This window comes from Aethina tumida, chromosome 3, assembly GCF_024364675.1.
Source record: "Aethina tumida isolate Nest 87 chromosome 3, icAetTumi1.1, whole genome shotgun sequence".
NCBI lineage: Eukaryota > Metazoa > Arthropoda > Insecta > Coleoptera > Nitidulidae > Aethina > Aethina tumida.
In genome coordinates this window covers 21,097,167-21,107,799 of record NC_065437.1, presented here as the reverse complement: position 1 = coordinate 21,107,799, position 10,633 = coordinate 21,097,167, and the positions used below count along the sequence as shown (strand labels likewise).

General features: G+C 28.3%; 3 protein-coding genes across 4 annotated transcripts; 2 read left to right on the top strand and 1 right to left on the bottom strand.

Moving 5' to 3' along the window:
- Window positions 1–112: 112 nt before the first annotated feature.
- LOC109609084 (biogenesis of lysosome-related organelles complex 1 subunit 3) lies at window positions 113–1,069 on the top strand. 2 transcript variants are annotated; one of them, XM_020025705.2, is made up of 4 exons: window positions 113–261; window positions 317–380; window positions 430–534; window positions 589–1,069. In XM_020025705.2, exons 1-4 carry the CDS (start codon window positions 190–192, stop codon window positions 819–821), a joined length of 474 nt encoding a protein of 157 aa, XP_019881264.1. In that variant the 5' UTR covers window positions 113–189; the 3' UTR covers window positions 822–1,069. The 2 variants fall into 2 exon arrangements, with proteins under 2 accessions (XP_019881264.1, XP_019881265.1); XM_020025706.2 differs by having other exon boundaries at window positions 130–258.
- An 83-nt stretch (window positions 1,070–1,152) lies between these two features.
- On the bottom strand, window positions 1,153–4,205 carry LOC109609075 (uncharacterized). The gene is made up of 4 exons (XM_020025697.2): window positions 3,876–4,205; window positions 2,385–2,582; window positions 2,056–2,295; window positions 1,153–1,737 (listed from the first exon to the last, which is right to left on the bottom strand). Exons 1-4 carry the CDS (start codon window positions 3,955–3,957, stop codon window positions 1,178–1,180), a joined length of 1,080 nt encoding a protein of 359 aa, XP_019881256.1. The 5' UTR covers window positions 3,958–4,205; the 3' UTR covers window positions 1,153–1,177.
- A 978-nt stretch (window positions 4,206–5,183) lies between these two features.
- LOC109609058 (sphingomyelin phosphodiesterase) lies at window positions 5,184–9,865 on the top strand. Its single transcript, XM_020025679.2, has 10 exons — window positions 5,184–5,416; window positions 7,593–7,867; window positions 7,923–8,075; window positions 8,126–8,365; window positions 8,419–8,591; window positions 8,650–8,844; window positions 8,980–9,150; window positions 9,204–9,384; window positions 9,436–9,626; window positions 9,684–9,865. The coding sequence occupies exons 1-10, from the start codon at window positions 5,359–5,361 to the stop codon at window positions 9,790–9,792; spliced, it is 1,746 nt and encodes a 581-aa protein (XP_019881238.2). The 5' UTR covers window positions 5,184–5,358; the 3' UTR covers window positions 9,793–9,865.
- Window positions 9,866–10,633: the final 768 nt, after the last annotated feature.

The window sequence follows — 10,633 nt, the reverse complement described above, 5'->3', positions numbered from 1 at the left end:
TGATGTAAAACAACAATAGTAAATTAATATTATTTTAACATTTCCCATTAAATAAAAGGGTTATGGCTAAAATATTTAATATTTAAGTTTCTATAATAAGTTTGAATACGGATCTGCACAATGTTTACATCACTACGTAGCATTGGAAATTTTAGGTTATATTTTGACAACAGAAAAATTATTTGAAAAATGAGTAAACCCGTTGTTATTAGTGGAGAAGCGTCTGAAACTGACAGTGAAGATGAAGTTGTAATCCCAGTAGCAAGTAAATTTATCAAAAATAAAATCTTATATTAATTACTTATATATATTTTAGATAAATTCAGCATTGGGTGTAAAAGGAGAAGTAGTAACAGGAGAAGATTCAGAATCAGAGGATGGTAATAATTGTAATAAAATTACGCTTATATTTAACTAAAAAATTTTCAGAAAATGGGGGCAGTGTCTGTAGTGCGGAGTCTGCCATGCATCAATCCCACACAACAGATAATGTAAAGAATATTCAATATGATTCACTACTTCATCAAAAATTGAGTAATTGAAAATTATCACTGTTAAAATAAATTTGTGTTAACCTTATTTTTTTAGGGGAATGTAATATCAAATTACATAATGATATAGAAACACACTGTGACAATTGTATTGAAGAAGCTTCGAAAACCCTAAATGTAATTGATCAGCAACTTTTGAAATCACAAGTGACTCTTCAAAACGCCGCCACGTCACTGAAAACGCTGAGTGCTACTTCTGTAACATTAAAAAACAAATTACAGTCACTGTTGTCTGCAAAATTTCTTCCAAATGTTAAAGTCCATGATTAATTTTTATTTGCCACTTATTTTTTAAATGAATATATACATGTTGTTATTCTATTGTTGACCAATTTAAAAATATAAATATACTTATACATGGTATTCTCAATTTTAATTATAATTGAACTTCTGTAAGTCTATAAGTTATAGTCTGAGAATGTTTATTAAGTGTTTAATCAATAGGACATTCCATTTGTATATGATATCATATTTCCGTGTTATACTTTAATTTTATGTTAATAAACTATTTTATTTTTTTTAGTCTTATTATATTGTACTACTAATAGCGCATAAACATATCACATTTGAATGCTTTAAATGAAACAAACTTTAACTTTAACATATAATGAAAACAATAACAACAATTAACAATAAAAATCTTGAACATTCCTCAATAATCCAACGGGGCCGTCGGTATATTCGCATAAACCTAGTTTCTTAAACAAAAAACAGTTGCTCTTGGGATTACCCCATTTACCCTTGAACAACATCCAATTGGGAATCTTGGTTGAACCGAAGTGATATATCTGAACGTTGTTCCATGTTTTCCATGGAATACCATACCCATTTTTATCTGATAATCTAGGAACACGGATGTAATCATGAACACCCGGTGACGACCACAATCCGTGCGAACCCAGAGCCGAAAATAATACGGGATGTCCTCCCTGAGTTCTAACGATTCTGGGAAACTTAGGTCTCTGTACGACTCCCTTTCGTGTTACTTGAGAATCGTAACGGAAAATGCTCCGTTTTATATCGAAATTATAGTAAACGCCTGCATCATGTACAGCTAGAAACATTTTGTGTGGGATGGTCTTTCCATTGAACGATAAACTCATGTGTTCCCAGTCACCTACGTGATTACCCATCGACTTCAGATGGCCGAAACATGTGTTGAAAATGAATGGGGCTGGAACTTTTCCTAAAAAATATATAAGTTTATAAAAAATAGTTACTGAAGCAATTTTTAAGTAAATTTATTGTTACATATATGTGATTAAAAAAATTGATATATTTTTATTTGCTAATATATATTCTACTCTCGCTGTAACTGGTTTCACTAATTATTTTGAAACACCTACGTGACGATTATCATTTTACCTTTTTGGCTATAGTTTTCTAAATCAACGTATTACGTATTACATTTTTTATTTGGTTCGTGATTAAATAACAGTGAAATGGAAACAAATTTAATTTTAATTGAAATTTTATTTTTCGTACATTTGTTACTTGTACTTACCTATAAAACATATTTCCTTTCCTTCGTTGTAAGGATAGAATATCCAATAACTGACGTGGAAGTTCAAATTCGGTTCAACCTTTCCATATACAATATTTATATCGTTTCTTATATTTTCTAAATCGGTTGAATGAAACGATATGTACGGTGAACAATATGTGACAATTGCATATACAGGTACTGAATTTTCCTTCGGATTTTTACCATATAAAAATGAACTATTATTCTCTTTTAAGGAGTCTGAAAATAAAAATTAGTATTTAATAAAAATTGAAAGTATTTTGAGAATTAATAAATAATTTTATTAAATCAGTAATGTGAAATCTTACCAAGAGTTAATTTCGTGACTAGATGAAATGATTTTGTGCTATATTTTAATCCATTCTCAAAACTAGTCGTTTCAAGAGGTTTTCCATTCTCGTCGGAGATTTTCATATGTTTTAAAAACTCCTCCGCAGCTAGAGGCATAAATTTTTCTTCTGGAGACATCCATATTAATGGAGACCATTTCAAAACTAAATATTCAACTGAAATTAAAAATTATAAAAATAATTGTTACATACTTAATAGGTGTCTAATGATGTATGTAAAACCTACAAACAGGTATAATTACAGTTCAGACAAAATAACTTTTGCAAATTTGGAGCGTAACTTTCTCATATCACATGAACATAAATGTTTACATGTAAAATTAGGATCCAAAATTTAGAATAACAGTTTGTAAATTATTTGTAAACTTCTTGTAAATATGAGTAACATACTAGAAATCAGAAAGTTTAACATGTAGGTGATATTTTTCTTTATGAGTCACATGTATTACATAAGTTAATTTATTTTCGTCTAGTTGTATTTTGAATAAATAATTTGTTTTCAATTTTTTAACGTAAACCACAATATTATTTATCTAATAACACGCATGTTGTACACTTTCAAACTTTTCAAACAAAATTATGTAACACAGGAAATTGCATGAAGAAGAAATGTAATTATTGTCCGGTGAATATCATCGAGTCTATTTAAATTGCATGGTTACAACTTTCATGATCCACAGCTGTACTTGCAACAATTAGTTGTGCTTCGTCGTTATTTGTTCCATGCAGTCAATTATTTCTCTAATATGGTTGAGAGCATTTATTAGTTTTTTCTTTTGTGTATTTCTAATTTTCAACAATCATGGACAATGCATGTAAAATTTTGATTAGGAGAAAACAACATATAATTAACATCAACATGTTTATTACATATGTACTTAATTGATATACAAATTGAAATTTTGTTTACATAATTTAAAAGTGTTATTCTATTTATTAATTTAGTTTCTATTTGGTATGAAAGACGCGTTTAGATTTGTTTATAAATAAATTTCATATTCGCACTTAAGTAAGAGTGTAATTTGACTAATGTACTCAATCTGAATACCAATTTTCATTGTGTCGTTATGTAGGTTTTTTCAAGCTGTCGCAATTGATTGACACATATTTTAACATTTGAATTAAATTAAATTCAATATTTATAAAATAATTTTTAATAAAATGATTAAATTTTTCTATAAGTAGGAATATAGACACGAGTGAGTGTGAGTTTAATGTAATTTGGCAAAGGAATCTTTGATTCTATTAAATTATTTAATACCACCAATACCACAAATATTTAGAAATTTATGAAATATGCATGTGTATTTTTATAATTCAATATTTTGTCTTTCTAAAAATCTAGATATTTGATTCAAATTTTAATCAGAATAAAATTTTGATTTTTGGATTGTCTAATAAAATATAACTCGCACAATTCAAAACATTGAATTAGGTAACATTACTTACTTTGCTGCTTGTCAACAAATTGAGCATTGACAAGAACGACAAAAACGAGCAAATCGAACACAGCGACCAAACGCATGTCCATTAAGAGACATGACTGGTTCCGTAATGCGACAACGGGCACTAACGGCTAATGGTACCTACTATCCGCGTTTACTCGTACTCAGAGCCAAAACAGCTAGTATCAAAATGGGTTCTTCACGGGGTCGATGCAAACAAACCGTTACAAGAATGCCATCGCGAAGATGAAGATGACCTAGTGTACCGGGAAAAGACGTGTCGGTGATCCCACAGTAATACCACACAACCGATCGCGGAACACCACTGACTGTTGGCTTTGCTATTTCTTTTGCTTATTTCTGGCTGCTACCTGCACTACTTTGCACTACTTTGGACAAATTCGAGTGGGACATCGTGACGTCAAGTCGCGCGATATTTGTTGCATTTTTATTTTTTATTTGTTAAAATTGTACTAGTTTTTTTTATTAATTTATTCTACTGGGAATATTAATTATATTATGTAATACTAAATATTTCTTATAAACTAAAAAAAATTCGTCAGTTCAGTTCAGTTTCTTTTTCTTTGTATTTTAATGATTCCCAAATATTAAATATTCACATTCTTTCGAAATTTTCATTTAATTTTGGCTATTTTTTTATGGGAAGAATGTGGGCAATAGTGTACTATTATCTAAACAAAATATTTTTGATATTTTAATTTTAATGATTTAATAGAAAATATAAATTACCTAGATTGCAGAGAAATTATCATTTTCATAGACAATCTTAATTAGTGCTTGTTCATTTGTATCGTAGACATTCCAGACAGGAAGTATGTTTCATATTACCCCAATTATTGTTCCTATATTATGAATACTTTAAATACTAGACTAATTATTCACTTATTGTTTCAATTACAACATTCATTAGTGATTTTTCAAAAATATCATTGGCAAATTTTATTTCTACATTTAAATATTATGCTCATACATTTTCAAATGTAAAATCCAATGTATCTGATTAACAAAATTATGGATTGTAGATATGTAATATACTTTCTAATTCAACTGTAACATCTGATTTCAAGAAAAATTAATTTAATACAAACTTGAACCACTCAGGAAGAACAATGCATGAGTGAATTTACTAAATAGTGATATTTTGTACTATACTGAATGTGTACCGCACAGTATATTAATAAAAATGATAGATATTGATACTGATAGGTGTATGTATCAAAAAAATAATGTTTATAGCTCTTAACTTGTGAGGACGTGGTTGTCAAGAGCGCTTAACAGCATTACCTCGTATAATAAATCGTCTACGCTATTTGTAAAATTGGCGATAACGAACATTATCATATGCCCTCATGACATCGCAAACTGGAATTTAACAATTATTCCTGATGTAAACACAACAATCACCGACAGTGATACTTGGGATTCGAACGGTGTCGGTCTATGTGACTCGAAATACATTGTGAAAGATGAATGTCATATGGATTTTGGCAGTACTCACCACGGCATATGCTTTAGATCAGACAGGTAATTTGTTGTTTTATTAAAAAATCATCTCCTGATTTATAAATTTAATATATTTAATTTTTATTTTGAACTTTATCAACCATTTTAACAGTGGTACTTTTATATATAGTTTTAACATAAAAATAATATGTTATCCAGACATTTAAATGACAACAAAATGTGATCATTAATCATTTTTTGGATCATATTAATTAATTTTAAAACACTCTTTAAGTATATTTAAATAAAAAATTGAGCATATATAAATTAAAGTTACTTATAAAGTTCAGATTATTGTCTAGGTCAAAACTGGTTATAATCTATTGTAACAAAGAATAATTAATTAACTTTTTTATATTTCAAAAAACAGCACTAAAATGTTTGATTTACCTTCTCCATTTTATATCTGTAATTGATAATTATTTATTACCTATTTTGCAGAATATAATATACAGCAGTTGCCATAATTATAGTAACTTATTAAATATATTAGAAATATAAACTGTAGTACTTGAATTAGATACTAATGCCAATAATGTATTGTTTTTTTCTTTTATTATTGTGTCTACTATACAAGTGGTCAAACTAATTTTGTTCTTTAAAAAATTAGGGACTGGTTTATTTTTCACTGGATAAAATTACAACTTTTTACTTTATAGTCTTCCATTGCTTTCCGTGAATTTAAATCGATTAAGTACTAGTGATCATTTACTACAATTATTTAATTATTAGTCGTGGAACTGTAAGAAAAATTATAATATATAGTTAGCAAGACCGAGAAAAACAAGAAGAGATGGTTAAGACTTTATGTAAAGAAATAAATTGTTTCTCGTACTATTTAAAACATTGGAGAAACTGACCATGTGGTACTTACAACAAATTTGAGTTCGAAAAAATTGGATAATTCGAATATTTAAAAAATTTTACCGTCAAGTGACATTAAAGACAACCTGGAAATGGGATTTGGAGAAATTAATTCAAGGGCTGTGAGAAGATGATCAGTGGATACAGCCCTAGTTTGTATGTACTAAAAATGAGAAATTAAAATTATGACTTGCTTAGGATCACGTTTACTGAACCAGAGAACAGTTGGGACGAGTAACTATCAGTGACGAGGCTAAATTTAATTTATATGGTGATTCTATTTATGTTAAACATCCTACAAAAGTTTTGTTATATACAGTGAACCATGGTGGCGTTTCAATTATGCTAAGATGATACTTAAATTCTTCTGATGTAGGCCACTTTAGACTGATTTATGTACTGGGATATTTTAACTGTCTCAATCTCCAAACATCCTCAGAGAAGATTACATTCATAACCAAATTCGGCCTAAAAATTTTAGAAATTTAAATGAACTGATCACAGCTGATCAATTAAAGAAGCTTAAAGGAATATAACTTTGTCGTATATTCAGAAAATGATACAGTCTATGCCATGGAGATGGACCAAAATTATAAAACAAAAAGAATATTATATATATTTTTAATATCAAATTCATAATCATTAAAAATCTCCTTTAATTTATGTTTAGCACTATTTAAAAAAATATACGTAAGATTTTCGAAAATAAGAATATAATAGTTTTAAAATATTGAATGAATAAACAAGAGTAAAATAATATTATTTTAACAGTTCACATTAAATACAAGAGTTATGTCTAATATATTTAACATTTTAAAAAGTTGTTAAATTTATTTATTAATGAAATAAATAAATATTGGTTAGTTGTTACAATATTTATATTTAATTGCTTTTAAATATTTAAATGAAAATTTAAAAAATGTTATTTAATGACCACACTCACTTTAATTTAATTAATGTCGCATCGAATAACTGCAATTATTGTGTTTACAAAATGGAACATGTTAAATATTGATATTGTAAATTGACTTTTGGATTTCCTATTGTATTTTACCATTCCATAACCACAACACTTATCATGTTATGAAAAATAACAAATATTTAAAATGTAGATAAACAGGAAATTAAATGTCTAATATTTAACATACAATAAAAAGAGTTTTAAGTTCCAACGAAACAGTTATAACTTTATCATTTGTGGCTTTAAGTGTTGCTATATTATAAAAATTATAGATTTAATAATTATTAAATTTAAATGGACCACTTCAAATCTAATTCAACTAGACAATGAGATTTTAACACTATTTTAAATATTGTAATTTATTAATTTTAGAAATCTTACAAAATATAAGAAGAATTACCAAGAATCTGCTGACATCGCCATATGACGATGACGACACTACCCTGAACGAAATTCGCTTTATATCAAACAAGACATTAAAAAACGAAATTATTTGCAAATCATGTGATATAATTATGGACCATATAATAAGCTACAGGCGAGCCGGAGCAAACAAAGGTTCTATGAAAAAATGCCTGAAAAATTTATGCGTCAAATATACAGATTGGGGACTCATAGCTTGCGATGGATACGTTGAAATAGAAATAGTGTGTATATTTAATAGTGTCTTATTAAATTTTATAATAATTATACACTTCATAGGATACAATTTTGTTTATAATTGACAACAAGCGAAACTTAACGCCAGCAAGGATTTGCGCGATTCACCTGCAAACGAACAAATGCGTCGATCCAGATGCTGACAAATGGACAATCAATATTCCACCAATAAGTGACACTATCGACGATGATGAAGTAATATTTTTAAACGAATATGTCATTTGAAATAATTCCGATACTTTTAGGTAACACACGTTAATGAATCAGAAGCTGAAGCTAGTGCACTTAAAATCCTCCATCTGACCGATATCCATTACGATCCTGACTACAATCCGGGAAGTAACGCAGTATGCGATGAACCTTTATGTTGCGTGTCAGGTACTCCGAACTCGACTGAAAACGCGGCAGGATTTTGGGGAGATTACCATGTTTGCGATATGCCCTGGCATTCTATTTTGGATTTAACGCACCGCATTAGAAATGAGGCAAGAAGATGTTTAATTACTTACCTAATTTTTGTTGATTGTTTACTTTTTAGAAATATGATTTAGTGTACTTTACTGGAGATATAATTAGTCATCGATCCTGGGTGACGAGCAAAGAAAAAAACACAGAATCAATCAAACTGATTTATAAATTATTCAACACAACTTTTCCAAACACCAAGGTGTATCCAATCCTTGGTAATCATGAGCCCCATCCCACTGATTTGTAAGTAGTATTTATTAAATTTGACAAATATAAATAAAGAATGGTACTATCCGTTTAGCTATTCACCGGAAAGTCTCTCTCGTACAAAAATATCTACACAATGGGTTTTCGATTTGGTGGCTGAAGAATGGGCTCACTGGTTGCCTATTGATACTAAACTAACGTTGCAACACGGAGGATTTTATACAGTTTTGGTCAAACCAGGATTTAGAATAATAGGGATAAATAGCAACGTTTGTTTCATTAGTAACTTGTAAGTTGTAGTTGTATGAGCACTCTATCCAGATAGGTTACTTATTCACTAATATGAACTTCCTTTTCTGGATACACCATTTGTACTCTTACTCCAGTATGTATACTAAAGAAATATTTTGATAATGTGTTCAAGGTGGTTAATGTATGATGATAGAGATCCTAATGATCAGCTTCAATGGCTAGTAAATACATTATTGGTGGCAGAGAAAAATAAGGAAAAAGTACATCTTCTTTCACATATTCCTCCTGGTGAATTGAACTGTCATATACAATGGAGCAATCAATTTAAAAGAGTAATTCAAAGGTAAAATATTAAAATAGGTAGTTACATCACATTTTATTGGTTTATTATTTCAGATTTTCAAGAACAATTTCAGCTCAGTTTAATGGTCATACTCATTTTGACGAAATTCGAATTTTTTATGATGAAACAAAAAAAGATAAAGTGACAAACGTTGCTTTTAATGGAGGAAGTTTTACAACGTTTGTTGGACTTAATCCCAATTACAGAGTCTATTCAGTTAATAAGGACAACCTAGTAAGTAATTCATTTTTTATAAATTTCCATTGCAAAACAATATGTTTGTAGAGAGTATTAGATTATGATGAATACACATACAATTTAACCGAGGCTAATTTGTCAAGAAACACAGAACCGAGGTGGTTTAAATTATATTCCTTTAAACAGGCGTATGGTTTGAATAGTATGGACTATAATAGTATGAACACGTTCGTTGATATATTAAGAAGAAATATGGCCTCCTTAAAGGAATATTACAAGTAAGTATTTTACTTTATTAGTTATTATTAAAACACTTATTTTGATTTTTTGTTTAGGAATTATATTCGAGATAGTGATGGGATGGAAGAATGTGAGGAGGAATGTCTGAAAAAGGTATTTTGCAGCATCACTGCTGTTGAAACAAAAGATGCAATTGACTGCTGAAGAATTTTAAAATTTTGTCCTATTGATGTTATTTAATGTGTTTAATGTAATAAATAAATTTAGTTTATTGAAATACGGTAGTTGAGTTTTTAAGAACCTGTCACTATATTCAATTCTATAAATAAATTCAATTTTAATTGTACATACTATATATAAAATACTTACGTCAATGACTACTTACGGTATCATAATTGTTAGTTTTTAAAAATTTAGATAATATTATTTTTCTATACATATGAAAAACGAAAATGCTTTCAATGGAAAATTTGTAACCTACTTCCGTCTATTTATTTAGTCATCAACATAACAATTTACAATTATATAAGAAACTAGATTTTCTCATTTTTTATCGACGTCACTCCATACCAAACTAACAATTTTTTTGATTTAAAGATAACTCAATAATACATATCATTCCAATATGAATTAAATATATAAAAATAACCTTACTAAATGTAAAACTAAAGTAAAATAAAATGTAGGTGGCATTTATAGATAAGCCTGAATCCCTGGTGTTTTCAACGGTACCTATTTCAGATAAATTTTTAACGTATATTTAATGTTAATTTATTTGATTGTTTGATAATATATTTATATTTTACGCCTATCTATTTTAAAATGACATTTTCAGATAAGACTCGGCTCGATGGTCAAGATCAATTTATAAAATAAATTTTGAATAAATTTATAATTAAAATTATATAAAATAACAAAAAATATCAACAAATTGTTTCTTAATGATCTAATTAAATTTTATGACTGAATTAGTAATCACTGTTGATCAGAAACATGCATATTCGTTTCCACTATAAAAATTTTACCTGAAAATTTCATTTATTCC

Excerpts from the sequence above, each read along its gene's own strand:
- LOC109609084 (XM_020025705.2), top strand. The coding sequence starts at position 190 with ATGAGTAAACCCGTTGTTATTAGTGGAGAAGCGTCTGAAACTGACAGT. Across the intron at positions 381-429 it reads AGATTCAGAATCAGAGGATG|AAAATGGGGGCAGTGTCTGT; the intron begins GTAATAATTGTA and ends AAAAATTTTCAG. Across the intron at positions 535-588 it reads ACTACTTCATCAAAAATTGA|GGGAATGTAATATCAAATTA; the intron begins GTAATTGAAAAT and ends TTATTTTTTTAG.
- LOC109609075 (XM_020025697.2), bottom strand. The coding sequence starts at position 3,957 with ATGGACATGCGTTTGGTCGCTGTGTTCGATTTGCTCGTTTTTGTCGTT. Across the intron at positions 2,296-2,384 it reads AGTCACGAAATTAACTCTTG|ACTCCTTAAAAGAGAATAAT; the intron begins GTAAGATTTCAC and ends TTTTATTTTCAG. Across the intron at positions 1,738-2,055 it reads AAAGGAAATATGTTTTATAG|GAAAAGTTCCAGCCCCATTC; the intron begins GTAAGTACAAGT and ends TATATTTTTTAG.
- LOC109609058 (XM_020025679.2), top strand. The coding sequence starts at position 5,359 with ATGAATGTCATATGGATTTTGGCAGTACTCACCACGGCATATGCTTTA. Across the intron at positions 9,385-9,435 it reads CAGTTAATAAGGACAACCTA|AGAGTATTAGATTATGATGA; the intron begins GTAAGTAATTCA and ends ATATGTTTGTAG. Across the intron at positions 9,627-9,683 it reads TCCTTAAAGGAATATTACAA|GAATTATATTCGAGATAGTG; the intron begins GTAAGTATTTTA and ends TTTTTTGTTTAG.